The 22,448-nt window shown below is 41.9% G+C and overlaps 1 protein-coding gene across 3 annotated transcripts in view; it reads right to left on the bottom strand.

Moving 5' to 3' along the window:
• The window catches only part of brap (BRCA1 associated protein), a 44,906-nt gene that overhangs the window by 11,708 nt on the left and 10,750 nt on the right, over positions 1-22,448 (bottom strand). For all 3 annotated transcript variants that reach the window (XM_072587556.1, XM_072587557.1, XM_072587555.1), the window contains exons 3-9: positions 22,216-22,447; positions 14,032-14,221; positions 13,814-13,927; positions 13,146-13,294; positions 12,032-12,107; positions 10,941-11,079; positions 9,766-9,875 (exon numbers count right to left, since the gene is read on the bottom strand). In XM_072587556.1, the coding sequence (XP_072443657.1) occupies positions 9,766-9,875; positions 10,941-11,079; positions 12,032-12,107; positions 13,146-13,294; positions 13,814-13,927; positions 14,032-14,221; positions 22,216-22,447 (1,010 nt within the window). The remainder of the gene's footprint in view (positions 1-9,765; positions 9,876-10,940; positions 11,080-12,031; positions 12,108-13,145; positions 13,295-13,813; positions 13,928-14,031; positions 14,222-22,215; position 22,448) is intronic.

Here is a 22,448-nt window from a genome sequence, read left to right on the forward strand (position 1 = left end):
TACAGTAATCAACTAGCAGACGGGTCGATCTGCTCAAGGATAGATTACCTGTTTGTGTCCCGAACGCTCTCGGTCAGAACCACCGACATCAAGCCGGTGTTCTTCTCTGACCACTGCCTCCTGCTGGCAGACTGTTACCTACAGGACGAGCAGCGGGCAGGCAAGGGAACGTGGAAACTGAACACTAAGCTGTTGACCCCGGGAAACATCGAGGAGGTCAAGAGGGATTACTCAGGTTGGAGAATCGTGAAGCCCCTCTGAGTCTCCAGCAGACTGGTGGGAAACGGTAAAAGGGAACATCAAGAGGTTCTTTATCCTCAAAGGTGTTCAGGAGGCGTGACAGAGGCGGGGAAAACTGTCCCAACTCCAGGAAAGTATGCAGAACCTGCTCCTGCTGCAGACGGTGGGGGTTGATGTCACGGAGGACCTCCAGGAGATGAAGGGCCAGCAAGCCTCGCTCTTTGCCTTGGAGGCCTCCAGGATAATCTTCCGGTCCAGGGTCCGCTCCGTGGAGCAGGATGAGTTGTGCTCACGTTTCTTCTTCTAGAAGGTGCACAAAGAGAGCTCCATGCTCAGCAGCCTGAAGGAAGAAGATGGCTCGGTAACGTCATCTCAGGTTGACATCATGAGGATCAGCAAATCCTTCTATGCCAGTCTGTATGACTCGAAGCCAACTGACAGCGCGGCCTCCCCGGAGGTCCTAGACGACGGAACGCGAGAGAGGCTGGAGCAGCCGCTATCTCTGGATGAGCTGACCAAGGCCCTCGAGTCCTTCGAAAAGAATAAAACTCCCGGAAGCGACGGCTTACCGGTCGAGATTTATTCCGCTCTTTGGGACTTGATCGGCCGGGACCTGCTGGAGGTGTATGTCAGTATGCTTCGGGCAGGTACCATGAGTGAATCCATGAGGAAAGGCATCATCACCCTCATCTACAAGCAGAAGGGGGAGAGGGAGGAAATTAGAAATTGGAGACCGATCTCACTGTTAAACATAGACTACAAAATCTTGTCAAAGGTCATCGCCAACCGGGTCAGGTCTGCTCTGGGATCGGTGATCCACCCGGACCAAACCTGTGCTGTACCATGCAGGAAGATCTCTGAGAGCCTTGCACTCCTCAGGGATACAATTGCCTACGTGCAGGACAGGGGGGTGGACACCTGCCTCATCAGCCTGGACCAGGAGAAAGCCTTTGACAGGATATCGCATACATATATGAGGGATGTCCTCTCCAAAATGGGCTTTGGGGAGGGAATCGGAAATTGGATCAGACTGTTCTACACCAACATTGTCAGTGCAGTCTCAATCAATGGGTGGGAATCAGATAGCTTCCTGTAAGATCTGGAGTCAGGCAGGGATGCCCCCTCTCACCCGCCTTGTTTGTGTGCTGCATAGAGCCATTTGCCGAATCCATCAGGAAGGATGCAAGCCTGAGAGGGGTGACTATTCCTGGCAGCGGGGGCCTGCAGGTTAAGGCCTCCCTGTACACGGATGACATCGCTGTTTTCTGCTCGGATCCGCTGTCCGTGCACAGACTCGTGTGCATCTGTGACCAGTTCGAACGGGCCTCGGGGGCCAAGGTAAACCGAGGCAAGAGCGAGGCCATGCTCTTCGGGAACTGGGCCGACCAATCCTCTATCCCCTTCACCGTCAGGACTGACCACCTGAAGGTGCTAGGTATTTGGTTTGGGTGGGGGGGGGGGGGGAAAGCTGGGGCGTGCGCCAAGACCTGGGAGGAGCGGTCAGGAAGAGGAGACAGAAACTAGGCAGATGGGAGCAACGGTCGCTCTCCATTGCAGGGAAAAAAACCTGGTCATCAGGTGTGAGGTACTCTCAGTATTGCTATATGTGGCACAGGTCTGGCCTATCCCCAGGACCTGTGCCGCCGCAGTCACCCAGGCCATCTTCCACTTCATGTACAGATCAAAGATGGACTGGGTCCGTACAGACACAATGTACAAAGACCGGTGCAATGGGGGAAAAAACACGCCCAATGCCACCCTCACCCTGATGGCCACCTTTGTGTGTGGCTGCATCAAGCTGTGCGTGGATCCCCAGTACGCAAACACCAAGTGTCACTACGTACTGAGGTTCTACCTGTCCCCGGTGTTGCGAAGGATGGGCCTGGCCTCGCTGCCGCAGAACGCTCCGAGTAGTTGGACCGTTCCGTACCACCTGTCCTTCGTGGAGAAATTTATGAGGAAAAACACCTTTGACCACAAGTCCATCAGGAAGTGGTCAGCACGTAGTGTCCTTGAGATCCTTCGGGAAAAGGAGAGGGCGGATCCTGTTGAGCGGTTCCCTGAGCAGACTGTCAAAGCCATTTGGCAGAATGTCTCATTGCCAGAACTTTCCAACAAGCACCAAGACGTGGCTTGGCTGGTGATGAGAAGGGCTCTGCCTGTGAGATCCTTTATGCACGCCCGGACTCTCTGCCGCACCGCACGCTGCCCTCGAAGCGGCGGGGGGCGGGGAAACGAGACTGTCACACACCTCCTTCTGGAATGTGCCTATGCAGAGGAAGTCTGGAAAGGAATGCAGTGGTGCTTGTTGAGGTTCGTCCCGAGCAGCGCCGTGACGCGGGACTCCGTGCTCTACGGCCTGTTCCCCGGGACGCACACCAAGACGAACATCAACTGCGCTTGGAGGATCATCAACTCGGTGAAGGATGCTCTCTGGGCGGTCCGAAATCTGTTGATCTTCCAGCTGAAGGAGTTGACCCCAACTGAGTGTTGCAGACTGGCACATTCCAAGGTCCAGGACTACGTGTTGAGGGACGCGCTGAAGCTTGGGGCAGCTGCCGCCAAGGCACGGTGGGGAAAGACCACCGTGTAACATCGGCCTGCCTAAAGAAGAAGAGGGGGCCCATGCACACGTTTTGGGCTCTGCTGATGCCTCAGCTAAATATATGGCATATGATTGAGAAATGTACAGACCAGTACATAACAATGATAAATTCTGATCTGTGTATGTAAATGTTGACATATGTATGGCATGACCAAATGTACAGACCATCAAATCATTTTATGAATAAAGTATATTTTTGAAATAAAAAAAAAATTTGTGTTTGCTCTGCTGTCTCTCTCCATATTGTGGTTGGGTGGCCACCTTGTCTGTCTGTCCTAGTGTCACTCTGCCCTGTGCCATCTCCCAATTCACTCCCCCCTTTGTGGTCAAGGAGGCAACTTTGGAGATCTCCCTCAAACCAACAAGCTTACATGTAGAGGTACGTCTTCTCTCGGAGCTCCTCCCCCCGAGGGGTATCATGGAGTGTCAATTTCGCTGGGAGCTCTTCCATGGTGACACTCGCTGCTGGCACAGTTCTAGTCAGTGGCGCCTTACAGCAGAACTTTAAACAGCAGAGGAGGCCCACATGGAATCGCAGCATGGGTGCAATGAGGAGAACTATCCCATGTGCCAAATAGGGCCCCCAAAAATTATCAACCAATTTAGCCAGCTGTCTGTAATTGTGGCTCCCTGTTGAAAATAATCTAGCTGGACTCATATTTTTGATGGCTTCTATTATGTTTGAAAAGTCATCAATAACATGGGTGATACAACTGTCACCAAACTCCCCCTTGCTGTGCTAATTGATAATCCACCGTGTAACGTGTCTGCTAAGCGTAGAGTCTGAGTTCAGCCAACTCTGTATTCATTGCTTCCAGAGCTTTTGAGGTGTTATTGCCGAGGATAGTCAGGCCACATACACGGTAATTTCAGTTTTTAGTGCTGACGATCCCTGCTGCGCCCCCGCAAAGATAGAGATCCCAAGAATCTATATCCCAGTGGGGGTCTGCCAGTCAGCACAGAACTCCTGGCTGATGAAGTAGGCCACTTTCCTTCTCCGAACATGTTTCCCACTGGGGCATGGTACAGTAAGGGGTGCAAATATCCCTACAGTGAACAGGTTTGGGAGGTCTGGAGTGTCTGTCGCGCAAGTCCCCTTAAACAGAAAAATAAATGCCTTAGTTGCACGGTAACATACATTGTCCTGTCCTTCCATCGGTCTGTCCACCCATGTCGCCCCTGAACCCAAGTGTTCCCCCCCAGCTGGTAAGTATCAACGGGGTATGTCCATGTGGCAAAATTGACATGAATGCCATTGCACTGACCACATATGAACTGACTGCCTGCATTCACATTCAAGCATGCCTGCTCGCTGCAGGTGCAGGCAAATTGTCCCCTGGTGACTGTACAGCACTGATAAGTGCACTGTGTCCGAACATGAGTCATGTTTGTGACCAGGGCATAAACACACTCCCATCCCTGCCCTAAGAAACAGAGTGGGTAATTACCAGGTTTTAAATGGGGCTTCCCATTTAAAGGGCCCAGCCCCAGGGACCGGTGGTCCTGCCCTGCTGCACACATCTCCCCTGGACTCCCTGTACCTATTTTCCTATCTGCCGCTCCAGAGGTGTCTGCTGTATGCAGTAGAGGGGTCCACACCAAGGTGGCCACAAACAGAGATTCTACTGATCGTGCCAGTGGGTAGCAGACAGTTCGGTTCCCATGTAAACTTAGGTGGTTTTTATAGAAGAGGTTATCTTCAAATCCTGACATGCTCCTGACAGATGTGACACTTAAACACAGTAAAATACATACAGGTATAGATATTTTGCAGTGAAATAAAGTTATCAAAGTCTTTGTTTTCGTTAGGAGGTGCAATTGCGCTTTTGTGTGTTTTGTTCTGTTGTGTTCTCGGTACTTGCCCAGGGATGACAGTTTTGTCTGCACCTGGGAAATGGTCAATGTCATAGGAGTCTTAAAATGGTTTTAGTTGGGTCCAGTACTTCCATGTGCCTTTTCCTTTAATATCCAGGCAGGAACAGGTGTCCCCACCTATTACCATGTCATATGATCCATTCCATTTTGGGGCAAAGCCTGGTTGGTTAGGCAGTACTCGCACCAGGACATGGCTTCCTGCTGCTGGGACCTCAGGGAAGATTGAGTTCCCTTGCTTTGTCCTGGTTTATCAATTACAGATTTCTGCATCGCTTTCAATTGAGCACTTAATTCTATCACATACCATCGAATTTTGTCTCTTACTGGAGCCACATCGGTGCCACCTGTGATTGTCGTCTCTGGCAATTGCATTGCCCACCCGGTAATTCATTCATATAGTGTTAGCCCGATTGCCTGGTTCGTCATGGCTCTTAATTTCATTAGTATGGCTGGCAGTACCTCAACCCATGTTCTGCCTGAGGTTTACATAGCCGTGGATAAAGTATTTTCGAGCGTTCTATTCATTCTCTCTGCCATCCCTGAGCTCTGGGGGTGATAGGGAATGTGAAAATTTTGTCCAATGCCAAGTAATTGGCAGACAGTCTTCATGACCTTGTCTGTAAAATGCATCCCTTGGTTAGAGTTGATCTGGAGGGGTACCCCCACTCGGGGATTACCTCCTCCGCTAATATTCTGGCTACAGTGGTCTCAGTGTAGGGAATGCTTCTACCCACCGAGTGAATTAGTCTATGATGACCACGGAAGGTGATCGTGGCCCTGTGAAATTTATCTGAAGGTGTTCCCAGGGTCCCCTTGGTCTGGGCTGGTGTCCCATCCTAACTTTTATGGGTCTCCCTGGATTATGTTGTGCACAAACCGTGCATCTGCAGCAGTACTTGGCCATGTCTCTTCCCATTCCCTTCCATCACACACACTCCCTAGGCTTGTAATCACGGCCTCTCTACCTGTATGGGAGAGCCCATGGTCAAGTTCAAGCAATGTGTTCTGCATACACGTTGGTGCTACCACCTTGTCTGCTCGCCTCCAGACACCATCCTCCCCTTTGAGCACCCCTGCAGTTCTCATTTCTCTGTCTTCCTGTCGGGTGTCCTCCTGTAGCTGCTGAATTTGGATAGAGTCTTTTGCTAATTCAATAGTGGCCATTACAGCCTTGTCAATGGCTTCTTGTTCTGGGGTTTTCTGAGCTGCTTGGTCTGCTGCCTGGTTTCCTTTGAATTTTAACCAACGTGGACTCTTCTTTGCTGGCTTTTTATGAGCTTTTATTTTTATTACTGCAGCCTCTTTTGGCTGTTCACTGGCACGTAATAGTGCCTGCATTCTTAATTGGTGTTCGATAGAGGCTCCCCCTGCAGTGGTGAGCCCTCTTCTACCCCATGCCACCCATGTGGTCACGAACTACACCAAAGGCATATTGACTGTCTGTTTATATATTCACAGTTTTTCCTTTTGCTAATTCCAGTGCTTTGGTGAGTGCTACCAGTTCAGCTACCTGACTTCCATCAATCCTTCCGGACATAACTGTTTCTAATTTATAATTTACCACAGCCCATCCTGTTTGGGGAGACCCTGCTACATATTTTCGTGACCTGCCCATGAACAGGGTCTCCTCAGCTGTGTCCGGGAGGGGGGTGGAGGTATCCTTTATTCTCCTCCTATCTTCACCCCCATCTATATCCCCACAATTGTGGGAATCCAGTGTCTAGAATTCCCTCAGCTGGGTTTTCACCAGTATCCCTAACTATTACCACGGATTGACTTGGGGGTAAAAGAAATGCCTGTCCCTTACTGTAAAAGCGAATTTATTCTGGGACTCAGGGTCTAACAGGATAGACCAGTTATGTCAAAAACAGTAAAAGTCTTGTATCAGGGCTAAGCCATTTAAAATAGTGGAGGGGTCTGCTACAATGGGGTGCAATTTGGGGAGTGACCTTATTTAGTCATGTATAATCAATGGTGAGCTGTGGCTCCTATCAGGATTTATTACAGGCCACGTCGGGGAGTTAGTTGTGCTTGTGGTTGCTTTCAGGATTCTCTATTTCACTAGTCCTTTCACTATCTCCACAACCGCTTTTCCTGCTTTGGGTTTTATTGGGTATTGATGGTGGGGATTATGCCCCGATCTGGGAACTCTTATCTGGTCTATGTTAACTAGACCTGTATCTAACTTTGTTTCTGCCCATGCTCCAGGGACGATGGCGCAGATGGCTCCAAATACCCCATTTGCGAGGTTCCGGTCCCTGCAGGTAGCTGTATCCACTTTAATAGTTTCAAGGTGACTTGTAAGTTTCCCAATCTTGGTCTTTCAACTGTCCTGTCTGGGCCAAATCAATTTCCCTTTTGCACAATTGATTACAACATTATATTCTCTTATGAGATCATTGCCCGTTATGGTGTCCTCGTTATTTTGGCATACACAGAATTTCATGGGGATACATATTGTTTATTTCTACGAGGGTAGTTTCGCTTAGGTAAGCCTGGTGTTTTATCCCCTCCTACCCCAGTTAAGTGAATCATTTTATTTGTGTGGGGTAAGGGTAAGTTTGTGATAGACACAGCCGCTCCTGTGTCTACTAGCATTTCACATTTCCTCCCTCCTATTACTGAGGGCACGTAAATTCTCCCCTCTCCCTTAACCTCACGAATGAGGGCAGCTTGTTGTCAGATCTGCTGGCCGCAGGACTCCCCCGGTTCCGCGGTGTTTGGGTGGTGTTTGTGGATGTCCCATGCTTTACCCTGCACATTGCTTCTTTGTGTCCTATTCTGTTGCAGTGGCTGCAGTACTTTACATTGTTCCCTGCTCTAACTCTTGTATTCTGTCCTCCAGCTCTTTAACATGTTCCTGGTCCTTTCTCCACCTACTTGTGGAGGCACTCACTTGTTCAATTAGGCCTGCTAATTGGTATAACAATATTATCCTGATTTTTTTAGTTTTACTCTGTTTCTGTTTATATATCCACTCTCTCTGTTGTGCGAATTCTTTTCTTCATTTGCTCTGTCAACTGTCTGTCTTGTATTTCTCAATAAGGGGACCTACGGTTTCCCCTTAAAACTTTGATCTGCCATTTAACAGACTATGTATCCCCGGTTACGGCCCACAGTAAAGTGTTCCTAACCAGTGGGGACTTCTCTACCTCTACCAAATTGGTTCTTACCCCGGTTCATGGCCTTTGACCAGGGCACCAGTAACAGAAACCCTGCTCGCAGTACCAATTGTTGTGGGGAAAATCACTAGCTTTGGAGTCAGAATTCAACGGCAGAGTTTATTGCACAAGGAAATACCAGAGCTCCAAGGAGAGAAAGACATCAACAGTAGTGGTCACCTGCAAGTTTCCTCTCAACCCGGAGCATATGTTAAGATATGTTTATACATTTTGTAATATAATAGGTCAGTGATGAGGTTATGGTCTTTGTAACATGGTTTGTTTATTGTAAACATTGCAGAATCGTTGATAGTTTTGATGCAGTCATTGTCAGTTCCAGGGCAGCCTTTGTTAATTTCAGCATGGTAATTGTCAGTTTTAGCACAGACATTATCAATTTCAGCGGCTGCATGGAAATCCATTACTATAGTAATGGGTGCTAATCGCTCGTCCTGAGAAGGACAATTACTGCAGCCCTGGCTATTAGTTTGAAATGGACTCAATACAAAGTTCTGTCAGCATTTCTATCAAAGGTGTTGGCTGGACCCAGACACTTTGGCAGGCAGTATACACTACTCAAATGTGTATTCTCTCCCCCACTCACCCTGCAATAATCAACCAAGTTGGAAGTGCATTGTGCTGGCATTTTGGTAGCCCCAGGCAGTATTTGTGTTTGCTCTGCTTTCTCTCTCCATATTGTGGTCCAGTGGCCATCCTGTGTGTTAGGAAGCTAACTTAGGGCTCAGCGGCCATCCTGTGTGTCAGTGTACCTAGTGTCACCCTATCCCATGCCATCTCCCACTTCAGCACCAATTAATATTAACCAATAAAACTGTCATGTAGACGAAAGCATCCCTTAGCTCAATTAAAATTTGACACAGACAGCTCTATCCTTTAGCTGGGATATTCTCCTACAGACAAAAGCGTGTTAGCTAAAGACAAAAGATCATACTGATAGTTTAACTTGCAATTCATTTGGCCCCCAAGTATTTTATAAGGTCCAGAGAATCCAGTTCACTCAAGATAAGTTACTGCACGCCCAGTACAGATGAGCAGGAGAATCTCAGCCGGACAGGTTACTGGCAGCTAACATCTTTGCTCATCCTGCCTTTACTTTCAATGCTACCACCATCAGTGACAGGGTAGGAAGAAGGAGAATCCGCTAGTGCTGTCTTTATCAAAACCAAGAATTTCCAAAACTTCCTGGTAGTAGCAAAACTGCACCATTTATAATGGCATGTAAGATCCAAGTCATTAACTATTGGAGCATCTGTATGCTCTTATAAATGCATTAAACTTAATCAGATGCTACTTCATTTTTTCATTTCATAAAATTTTCTTCAGTCGAGAGAGGTGAATGGGCCGATCCAAAGCATACTCGATGTAAAATACCACTGCTACATCGGTTTGCTAACAATATGCTTGTACCAAAGCAAAAAAGAATTCACAAGCTGATCCATCTTAACAAATGGGAAGAAGCCGTGCCCATTTTCCCACCCCAACCCTCAACCCAAGTGTAAAACTATGGATACAAGTTTTCAGTCCATCACTTAAATACTTGGTCGTTGAAATCATTTTCGCATCTAAATACATTTCAGTTGTACTGCAGTATGACCAAAATAGTTTGACCATATCACATCTCACTTTACTCTGGGTATAGACAAGGACAGCAGCATCTGAATACAACACAGTACACTTTCCACAGAACCAAAAAAAATAAACATGGAAGTTTGCAGTTAGGATATTCCATGATCAGAACCTGCGAAACAACATTCAATTCAGGAACTCTGTCTCATGTGAAAGCCTTGAAAGTGGAAGGATGTTTTGAGAACAGAAGAGCAAACAAAGTAAAACATGAGCAAGTATTTGAAAAGGTTCACTAACCTCTAATTGAAGGGCATCAATCTTTTCATCTTGACAAGTGTCACCCTCGCACTCATACTGGACAATCTTTCCATCTGTTTTACTGGCCACCAAACGATGAACGTAGTTATCTATAGAAACCAAAATACAACTTCAGTGGTGATATTGACCAAATACACGGAGTCATTCAACAAATATAAAATGCATTGCTAATTGTTATGATTTCAATACATGAAATTTGCATTCTTTCACAACCAGTGAAATTAATTGTATGTGCCAACATCCTAATTTAAGAGCAGCCTCTTACCTGAATTTTTTTTTACAATCAGAAGAAACCCATTACAGGAGATATTTAAGAATTTTTTTTAAATTGGCTTTCCATGAGCTAAGTAAACCAGCAATTTGAGAGGCAAAGATTGGCTTTCTCATACTTAAATCGATAAAGGTACAGATTAGTTACAGGAGTTGCCATTCTCAAAAGAGATCTGACGAAGCCCCTTCAGAGCAATCTTAAAGTACTGCCAAAGCGGAACACAAGTATTAGTGATGAAGCCACTGGTTCCACTTGAACTCCTGCTTTCGGGTTATGCTTTATACTCCCTTTGTGAATCAGGAGTGTTAGTGGCTTAACAAGCTTGGAAGGGCAGTGATATTTTCAGCATCTTGTCAGTAATATAAATAATACTTGAAAAATATCAATATTTGCCTCTGCTCATTTTGTATTTTATTTCTCAATTTTAAAAAAAATGATTAATTTCAAATTGAATCACTGGCCTTGTACAACAGAATAAATATTTGCAATTGTCAATAAGCAAATGATATGAAAGGAAATACAATATCAAAAGCCAACATGATCACAATATCCATGAAAAATCAAGATATTCAGAGTTTTTAACACCACTGTTGTAACTGTCAGAAAGCTACTTGTTTAGTCAAGAGTTAATGTAATTTAACTCAAAGACTATTTGTTTCACACATCTACAGCTGCCTGATTTGAATTCACAGCCAGAAACAAGTAGCATTCTTAATGCTAGAGTACCAAGCATTAATAATTGTATTGGTATAAGAACATGCCTTATTTAGTAAAAGTACTGAAGTTATCTTAATTTCAATTAAGGCAACCAATGATAAGGACCACTGGTTACAAAGCTATATACTTGAGAAATAAAAAAAGAGCTATTCCTTGCAAGAATTACCTCCTGCGTAGTCCCAAACTCTGTGATTGGTCAGCTGCATGGCATATGTGTGTTGGGTTTCCTCAAAGTGTTTATATGCATGACGACTGACATATCGGCCACATCCTATGTGTCCACATATCAAACAAATCCACAGGTTCTGTATGAGATGAAGGGTGAAAAAAATATTTTTAGATAACATTGAGCATAAGTATCTTCGGACATATCTGACATACTTTCTACACTGTTAGCAGTAACACAGACTTTTTAATTTGGATGAATGAGAGAATCCTTATCCAGTACATGATCACCTTTTTAAAGGCTTGACAAATACAAGCCATAGTCAATGTTTTCTGGGTGATCTTCCATTCTATTGCACACAGATTAATGGTCCAGTTGAAATTTTCCTACTTTTGTTTATTTTATCTTTTATTTCTTGCTCACTGTGCCTCATTTGCTTTCTCATCTTGGTCTTAATTTTATATCTGTTAATTTTAATTTGTTACTTCATTTGTTTGTCTCTTATGTAATTTTCTCCTCACCTGTGTGCATCCTATTCTTTCCATGGTTTTATATAACACGTATGGTATTAAAAACAAAGTAATCTTGTTACTCCACGTGCATAAGACAGAACAATCTGAACTACAAAGCATTTTTTTTAAAAACTCGTTAGATAAAACACTTCAGAAAGTAAAAGAAAATAACCTCAGGATTAAAGTTTATTTTCCTCATCACACTAAGTAAAAGGAGTCTTGGCAGTCTCAATTCATTGCTTTATGGCATATGCTCACCACACACAGCTGGTTAGAGTTCTGATGAATGGAGCAATCTCATTTAGGAAATCTTGGTAGGAATGTTGTGAAGATTTGATACAGCAAGAGTTTCATTATTCAGGATATGACCAAGACACAATGAGTCAGACCCTAATTTTCTCTGCACTAGCTACAAAGTGACTGACAAAGGCTTGAATGAGACACCAATACCACAAGTGGATAATATGTTAAAGTCCATAGTCCTAACAATATCCATGTGGCAAACATTCCTTTTCAAAGGAAACACAAAGAATTAGTACCTGACATGCTTTAAACATTTTATTTATCAGTCTTGCTTACCTCCTGGACTCCACACTCAAAACATTTGTTTTCTTCGACTGGCTCCGGGGTCTGACAGTACCTGCAAACCGGGCACCTAAGAGAAAGTAAAATTCCTAGGTTATTGATCAAACTAGATAAACAAACGTCTTTAAACATGAACATTTACAGAAGTGCAAAGGATAATAGAGTCTGTATGAAAGTGCAGAAATGCTATGAGGCCAAACAGACATACAGGCCAAATGCAGAAATAAATTAGTACATTGTCCTGATTTCAGAAATACTCTCATAACCACAAATGCCATGACTGCTTTGGTAAAAAAAGACTAATGACTAGAAGTGAGTTTCAAATCAAGATACAAAGTCATTGGGTAGAATTTATTTATCTTGAACAAACAAAAGGCAGAGAGAGAACAGTGTGACACAGTAAGCTAAAATATCAAGTTTCCAAAATTAGGCCAATTTGGAGCTATTCCAGTTTACAGCCATCTGATTTCACCTGGCATGCTTTCTGTTAATTTACTTTCGCATTTTACATTTTCTAAACCTGCAATGTCACAACAAAGCAAGCTAACAATTGCACTAAATCCATCAACACACAATTGCTGACTGAATTTGAATAAAGAGGCCAGGATTCAGTTCTAGAAGTCAGAATTATTCTTTCATTATCAGTTTAATTCTGTAGTAACGTAGTACACTATTAGTAACTTTTCATCCATTCCTTTATAACTGGTCCCGCACATGACACAATTCATTTTCTCGTCTACTGAAATATCTATGTACATCTGAAAGCATCCATTTGTAACACACGTGACATGTCCCATGACGTACTTAAAGCTGATATAAATGAGATGGCTACATATTCAAAGAGCTTTTCCTTCTAAAAGCCAAATCATCAACTGTCAGGATTTAAATACAGTTATTGCCAAGATAGGTCATATAAATATTTTTGTGCCAGGTAAGAGTTTTGCAGTGTGGAAATCTTAAAGCATATAACATAGTATCTTTAACAAAATATTTTACCCCACACTTTACTTCAAATATATCATACACCAATTATGCAGACAGTTGCTAAGTGTAGAACTTATTTGATATCCATCCTGTGTTTTCACAGTTCAAATTCCATGCAACTTACGTTGTATCCTCCCAGTGTTGCAAGCAATGACTATGAAAGCTATGATTACAGAGAATTGTTAGAACACCATTTACAGACTCGTCCATTCTTTCAAGGCATACAATGCATGGTGGCAACTCTGTTACACCCATTACAGGAAGACTGGCTCCCTAAAAGACAAAAGTATAAAATCAACATGAAAAACATCAAAACAAAGTTAAGACTCATACAGTCACAACAGGAGATATAGAATGGGTTTGAAATAGCTACAGCCCTATTAAAAACAGAATGAGAAGTCAGTTAAAGAACTGCTGTCAAGTTGGCGTATGATTGAAGCTTAAGAAAAGCTATTATTCTTTCTTCAAATCCACTACTGGAACTTTCAAACATCAAGCTTCTCCTTCTATCAAGATAGGCAAAGACAGACATTTTCAAAGTTGCCTTGGCTGCTTTATCAGGGGGTTCTCAAGGAACATTTATGTTCCTTCTTAAATTTTCTTTCATTAAAGAAAGAAAGAATGGAGGGGCAGTTCTACTTACAAACAAAACATATCTAAGATCATAAGCCACGCAAACTAAATGACAGAGTAAATGGTGTTAGGGATTCGGATTGGCAGCAGATGCCTATTTAGTTACAATATTGGAATATATTAAAATGCAGACTTTAGTAAATATGGCACAATACCTACATCCTCAGATTTGATGACCTCAGCCCTTTCCACATATACCAACTGGCAAACGTCATCTTCAATTGAATTAAATTGCCGACCATTACAGGCAGTATAAAAGCTGTCTGCTTCAGCCTGAAAAATGGACAGAGTTAAAAAAGACTGCACTGGAAAAAGCAACATTATATTTCTACACAACTAAATCTACAAATCAAATTGAAACAAATACCATTACTTACCTGTGAACAGAATTTGACAAGAACCATATATTGGTTTGGAGTTGAATCCCTTATTATTTTCATGTGCTCAATTGAATCATCAAATGGTGCAACAAATCTCATAAGATCGTGGCTAGTCATGGTGGCGGGGACAGTAAGGATACACAACATGGCACTGCGTCTCACATCTTCTTTTAAGGACGTCATCTTGCTAAGAAGAAAAACAATACGCCTTAACTCTCCTAGAAAGTGCAAGATGACAGTCATGAGTAGTAACACAAAATCTGCATTTGGTACTACTGGTAACAAAAAGGGATGACAGTTTTTACAACTTGAGTACACCAAATAATTAATGCTTTTGGTGCAAACCAGAAGTCCAAGCATATCCACTAAATGGATGATAAGAGCAAATTTTTGGATTGTGTCCATTGGTATATTCATTTTAAGTCAAAAACACTGCAAACGTGCCAGCTTCCCTCAAAATACAACCTAGAACTGTTGAGGTATACTTCATGTGCAAAACTTGCCACTTAATATCTTCGTTCTCAGACTGTGGGAAAGTCCAGCATACCAGAAGTACCAATTGAATGTTCTGTCTTACTATCCTCAGATCTCAAGCATCAGAGCCAACAGTTTTCAATCTATTCAATTCATTCAAATTACCTGTTTTAGGCAAACAAAAACTATTGAGCGACTGAATGAAAGAAAATTATGGGCATGTTCTCCACAGTCAGATGTACAGCACAGAAACAGACCGTTCAGTCCAACTTATCCTGAGCTAATCTAGTCCCATTTGCCAGCACTTGGCCCACATCCCTCTAAACCCTTCCTATTCATATACCCATCCAGATGCCTTTTAAATGTTGTAATTGGATCAGCCTTCATTACTTCGCTTTCTGTGTTTGACGGGTTCTGTACAGTATGCAATTGATTCTCGCTCCCTGAATAAAGAAGTTTCTCTTCATCTCTGTCCAAAACGGCCTATCATATATCCTGAGACAGTGACCTCTTATCTGACCACATGCAGCACCAAAAAGTCCTGGTCAAACTGAAGTCATGGAATTAGAGGAAACAATTCCATTGCTTCCAAAGGAAGATGGCTAAGTTGCCTTGTGGTTCAAATGTTACTTGGCACTTGTGCCAGGCAACAATCATCTGCTTCAAGATGATGTAAAGACGTGCCTTTTAAACTTAATGGCATTACTATCATCAAATTCCCCCACTAACATCCTTTATACTGGTCTAGACACACAACTGGATTTGCCAAATAAATAAGTGAACAAAAGAGCAGATCAGAGATCGAATATTTTGTGGCAAGTAACTAACCTCCTTATTCCTCCAGAATCTTTCCATTACCTAAAGGGCAAAAGACAATAGTGAGATGGAATATTTTACTTGGCCTGTACAATTGCAATTTCAACAACTGTCAAGAAGCTCAACATTGACCAGGACCACTTAATCAGCATCCCACCTCATCACTGACTCACTCTACTGTCAGTACAGAGTCACTGCATTGCAAATACACACAATGTAACAACTGATTAAGGTTTCTTTAAAAGCATCTTCTGAACTCATAACCTATACCAACTAGAAAAACAAAGCAGTAAGCTCATGGAAAAGACAAACACTTGCAAGCTCCCCAGTAAGTCATGCATTTCACTGACTTGGAAACTGATGGACACTTTAGAATCCTTGGGACAAAATCCTAGAACTTCTTACCCAAGCAAAGGAAGCACCTTCAGCAGATGAAGTCAGTGGATCAATTCAATGGCTCACCAACACTAAGACAATTAGAAATGGGCAATTATGTCTAAATCCAGTGAATAAACAACAACAACAAAAAATTTGGTAACTGAGCACTATCCCGCAAAACGTTTTATTTTCCATTAGCCCTGCTTCCCCAGTGCAGATTGGCAGTTATTGTTATCAGAAACAGTTACCACCACTCCCTCCTACTTAATAACTTTTGAAACCACTCTTTGGAAGTAGGTCACTTCCATGAAATAGCAAAAACAGAGGCAAAATACACCAAATTCCTACAATGAGACAAGAGAGATTTAAGGATCAAAGGAATTGAAATACGAACTAAGAAGATGTGTGAAACAATTTAAAAGGTATGCCTCTGAGTTAATACGAAGTGAACAATGTAACTACTGTTTAGACAAACGCGCAGCTTGCAACGCAACTGTACTTCATTGATTAATACAAAACAACCATTCCCACAGAATTAGCACTGCTAACTTGTCAGTATTCTGTAATTAAATGAAAAAACATGCAGAATCTTGAACATAAATTATAAATGAGGCACAATATTCCCAGACATTCCTCATTATTTTTCTGAATAACCCCAAGGTTGGTCATCATGACCAACGCCATCAAATAGGCTTCAACACAATCAGCGAGTATTCATTTATTTAAAATTAATTTTGTTCCATTCTTCATTCTCTTCTTCAATAACCTTCTGAAACACTTGGAAATGCTACAGACACTGAAGAGTTATAAAGGGAAATGATAAATGGGGATCACATGTTCATCAGTAATTCTGATATCTCCATTTAAAATATTCGATTATTTTCATCTATTTGTAGCCGCAGATGGACACTGTATTATGAGCATTCTTAATTTACTTCAAATATCCAGCAACTGCAGACTTTACATTTTATTCTCTACTATATTTGCATTAGGAGATATTTTTCTCTAATTTGTCTCTTCCTCATCAAAAGGCAAAAGAATTTGTTCCAAGTTTTGCAAAAAGTTCCAGACATAATAGCATCTCTGAACAGGTTGATTAGTAACTATCTGTAAAGCAGACTCAGAGGGTTCTTCCAGTGCAATGGGCGGTGTCCATACCTTTGAGCATGGAGGCCAGGGTTCAAGTTCCACCTGATCCAGAGATGTAACATAATGTCTCTGAACAGGTTGATAAAAAGTATAGAAAAAAAAAGACTCAGCACCTACCTTCCTGCTCTCCCTACTTCTCCATCACCCTTGACGGTTTGCATTGCTCTTAATGGGCTTTGCAATTTAAAACAGTTATATGGCTACACAGTTCATTTAATGGTGGTGGTTAGTTGCCAAGTACAAAACATCTCAAAGTAAGTTGATGAGAAAGAAAACTGGAAAAAAATAGCCAAGGTAGAAAATTCCAAAGATTCACTACCCAGAGAGTTAAAAAATATTCTCACCTGAGAAATAAATTACATCCTTTTTTTAAAAACATTGTGCCCCCAGTTCCAGATTCCCAACCAGGGGAAACATCTTGCCTTCATCTGCCCTGTCTACTCTATTAAGTATTTTGCAGGTTTCAATGAGATCACCTCCCATTTTTCAAAATTCTTGAAAATTCAGACCCACCTTGCCCAATTTCTCTTCAAAGAACAGTCCTGCCATTCCAGAACAGCCTGGCAAACATTCATTACACTCTCACTTTCCCTGAGATAAGGAGACGAAAATTGCCTGCTATTTCTCTTGACCATCAGATTCCTAGTTATGGCATGCCTTTCCTCATTCTTCAGTTTATCAGTCACTGTTCTCCCATTTTCTTCAATTTTGTTTGACCACAAAGCCCTCAATTCATGTCAGTGTTCTTCCTCTCATCCTACCCAGAAGATCACATTGGTCCTCTTATCCTCTTCATACATCACAGTCCTCTTTTCCTCTCATTAGTCACAGTGGTACTCATCCTCCTCCTTCATTCATTGCTTGCTTAGTTCAGGCTGCCATTTTTGACAACCCAAATCACCCACATAGCCCCTTGTCAACTTACAACCACAATACATTCACCGATCTTTTGGAAACTATTGTTCAGCAGATTTAGTACGGAAAATTCAATTGCTAAAAGTAGGATAAAAAGGTCATAGAAATTCTAAACTGCAAACAGGAATGCCATGCATTTATCTCAAAATATTGTTAATTAAAACACATTACTCACTCCTCTCATTAAATGCTTCCTAAAACGTGGACTGACCGATAGCAAATGATCTAAACTGGGTGCATTAGCAGTAATGTATCGTCCCACCCACAGTGCATGCGTTTATTCCAGTTGAGGTAACACATTCATTCCAGATCAAGAACAGTTTTGAACGACTATATACTTCAACAACTTCAAACATAGAATAGGAAGCTATGAAAGCTGATTAACAGCTAAAATAAATTACTGAACATAGTTCCAAATCTTTACAAAGCAATAGTTAATCAATGCAGTGTCAAGAGTAGCACTCAATACTAATATCAAGTGGCAATATGGAACACACCAGCAAAAGTTGTCTTGTTAATGGAACTTCAAAGTGAAATGATAGGCATGTAAAACTTACAGATACAATTCACTATGCACATTATTCTCAAGTCACAGTAATTAATGAAGGTGGCAGATGCAGGGAATGAATTGGGATTAATGCAAACCATTACAGCACATTAGAAGGTTGCATTGCTAAAATGAGATGAAATAGGGTGGGAGGAGGCTCCCATGGAGGATCATCACCAGCATAACCAGTTAGGCTCTTTCAATTATATAATTTCAATGCAACATTCATTTGATTAAAGTTTCAGACTTGCAAAAGGGTTACAAAGAATCCAGAGTTTCTCAGTCATAAAACCTTGTATCTCCTTTTTATCTTTGGGTAGCGAGAATTGGACATTTTGCTGTCGAATTGTGCACACCTAACTACTACATTAGTAAAGTGTATATTGCTGAATAGCAATATGAAATCAAAAAAGTCTGAATTATTTAAAGCACGAATGGGCACTTCTTAATTAGCCTGCTCATGGAATATCCTGATAATTTTGGTGTAAAGTTGCATGAAAGCACAGGTCACAGCATCAGTCAGAAGAAAGCTCTATTGACCTAATTCCTCCTTGCATATGCTGATTCATCAGCTGTACATTTTATAGCATTCTTTTAAGTTTAGCTAACTGAAGTCTGCAAAAGCTCAGTGGATAATGTCAATACTAAACTGCAAAGACCAGAAAGTCCCACATCCATACCACTCTGTACCGAATTGACTAATCCCCACTGTGACAGCAGTTGAGAGGTTACAATAAACCTCAGCAGCACTGGCTTAGGGACAGTAAATCACCATCCAGTTATGTCTGCTGGAAGCAGGGAAGCTAAACTGAGAGCAAATTATAATCTATAGTTCACAGGAGCAATGTACGAACTTATCAAACATCAGTAACTTCTAAAAATGACATTGATAAGTCAGCAAAGTGGATGAATAGTTGGCAGATGAGGTTCAATGCAGTGAAGCACAAAGTGGTGCACTTTGGTAGGGAGAACACTGAAAGACAATATAATATGGGGGCTACAATTTTAAAAGAGCTCAGGAACCTGGATGTAAACATGCACAAATCATAGGAAGATGGCAAGACAAATGGAGAGAGCAGGTAATAAAGCTTACAGGGTCATGGTTTCATGAATAGAGGCATCGAGTGTAAGAGCAAGGAGTGATGGTGAGTTGGAGTACTGTGTATAGTTATGGGCACCAAGTTATAGGCAAGATGTATCTGCATTGAATAGGAGAAGCTATCTTCCAGGAATGAAAACTTCAGTTAGGAGAATAGACTGAAGAGGTTGGGATTGTTCTTCTTGGAGACAAGCGGCTCAAAGGAGATTTGACAATCATGAGCAAGCTGGACAAAATGGATAGGGAGAAGTTGTTCCTGCTTGTAAAAGGAAGAAAGGGAGAGCACAGATCTAAAGTCACGTGCAAAAGTAGCAAGAGTGAAGTGAAAAAAACTTTGGGTACTTAGGGTATTGCCTGGAAACGATGTGGAAGCAGGTTCAACTAAGGTATTCCAGAGGGCATTGGAAGATTATCTGGATAGAATGTGCAAATGTAGGGGGAAGAAAAACTGGAGATTGACACTGGGTTGCTTGAAGAGCTGGTGCAAGCACAATGGGCCAAATGGCCCCTTCTATGTTGCAACAATTCTGAAATTCAGTGATTCTAGAGGATACACCTGGGTGGAAAATGTCAAAAGTTTCATAAAAATATTTATGAACATTGTGGTCATTCTATTCCTGATGTCACTTCATTAATCAAAACAGCATTTTGTTTTTGCAATACATATTGCGATCAAAACTCAAATTAGTGTGCAGGTTAGATTACAGAAAATTAAACAAGTACTAAAAAGGTTTGAGAAGATTTGTAGCTCAGGTTGAGGTTTTGGATGTAGGTTTGCTCACTGAGCTTGAAGGTTAATTTCCAGACGTTGCATCACCCTACTAGGTAACATCTTCAGTGGGCCTCAGGAGAAGCACTGTTGAAAATTCCTGCTTTCTATTTATATGTTTTGGTTTATTTGGGTTGGTGATGTCATTTCCTGTGGTGACATTATTTCCTGTGAAGTCACTTCCGGTTCCTTTTCTTAGGGGGTGGTAGATGGGGTCTAACTCAATGTGTTTGTTGATAAGAGTTCCGGTTGGAATGCCATGCTTCTAGGAATTCTCGTGCGTGTGTTTGTTTGGCTTGTCCTAGGATGGATGTGTTGTCCCAGTCGAAGTGGGACATTGACAAAATACTGTGCAAGGACTGTAACAAACACTACATTGGACAAACAGGCAGAAAACCAGCCACCAGGATACATGAACACTAACTAGCCACACAAAGACATGACCCTCTCTCACTAGTATCCTTCCATATGGATGAGGAAGGACACCACTTCGACTGGGACAATACATCCATCCTAGGACCAGTCAAACAAAGACACGCACGAGAATTCCAGTACTCTATCAACAAACACATCGAGTTAGACCGCATCTACCACCCTCTGAGAAAAGGAACAGGAAGTGACTTTACCACAGGAAATGATATCACCACAGGAAATGACATCACTAATCCAAAGAAACCCAAATATATCAATAGAAAGAACTTTCAGCAGTGCTTTGCCTGAGGCCCACTGAAGATGTTACCTAGTAGGGTGACATAACATCTGGAAATTAACCTTCAAGCTCAGTGAGCAAACCTACATCCAAAAGTACAAAAGATAAACTCAAAGTTAACATGAAACACTAAAGTAGACATCAAAATATGCAAACAGAATATATTTTAATGTTTTGCTCCTCATATACAAGATTGCTTATCTGGAGATTGAAGGCTGTGGACATTTTTTGAATACTTATCAAATACCCAAAACTTAATTGACACTGGCATCAGCAGAATATGCTGAACAAACAAGAACTTACCCATGATTGCTGAGTTTTGGTACACATTTATTTCTTGGCACTGCTGGGAGTTGGACAAGAACCACATTATTGAAAAAGGTGAATGTTATCAGAATCATGGGAAGTGAAAAGTGCTATGGCTCCTGGTCAATTGTAATCCTCAGGGTATTAATGGTGGTAGATGTAGTAATGGTAATGCTGAATATTAAGGGACGATGGTCATTTCCTGGTACTTGTGTGGTGTCAGTGCCATGTTAGTTGGAATCATGTTAATCAAGGACTGTTTGTACTACTAACAACACACAAAGTGAATAATGAGACAATCTCCAATGATTTGATGATGCTAATAGTGCTGTTAGTTCATCAATAAAATATAGTCTTTAAGGAAGTGAGGGTGACAATATTCAACTTTCATAACAAATGAGCAGCATGGAGAAATACAGGACAAGCAGAATAATGTGAAATTGAAGGGGGAAGCAACATCCTTGCTAAAGCCATCAGTATGACTTGAGCAAAATTTCCTCCAACAGCAAAGTAGCTGGCATTACCAAATTGCATACGTTATTATTATATTTTGCATTAAAAAATGTTTAATTTGACTCTTTGAAAACAACTCATTCCTGGGATATCATTCATTTCCCAATACTGTTGCCTTTGAGAAGGTGATGAATCAACTCTTTGCATCACTACAGTTTGTGTGGTGAAGACTCTGAAGAAGCAGTGACATATGCTCTACCATATGGTAATGACCTTACAAACATAACCCTCTATTCTCAAAGAAATCCAATATTTGAAGGCAAGAAAGTCACCTAAGAGGAACAAAAATTTGACTGTTTTTCATTTATTGTTGGGAGAAATAATAGGCTACCTGCTGGGTTGGTTGCAGATATGTTGGCTTGTCGTGTTTGCAATAGCACCCGGGCATACAAATGGTTTTGGCGATGCTGGAAGACGACACATTTATAGTGTACAAAGCCTTAACAAGCTTGGAAAATTAATCTTTCAAACACAAAGATGCAATATGTTTAAAAACAATTTCTCACTCAGTTTTGTAGAGATGCATGATTCCATGTACTACTTCAACTGATGAATTCCCACTAAAGAAAGAAATTTGGTCAGGCAGTTGTTTAGATGGAGAGTCTGGTGCATTCCCACTTTGATCTTTGTGCACTTTATTATTTTCATTTGGATCAGCAGTACTTGCTTTTTCCAGAGGGTTGGTGCTACAAATGGTCTTTTGCTCTGATTTCAGTACACAATCCACAGTATCTTTGTC

Source organism: Chiloscyllium punctatum, chromosome 17 (assembly GCF_047496795.1).
Source record: "Chiloscyllium punctatum isolate Juve2018m chromosome 17, sChiPun1.3, whole genome shotgun sequence".
Lineage (NCBI taxonomy): Eukaryota > Metazoa > Chordata > Chondrichthyes > Orectolobiformes > Hemiscylliidae > Chiloscyllium > Chiloscyllium punctatum.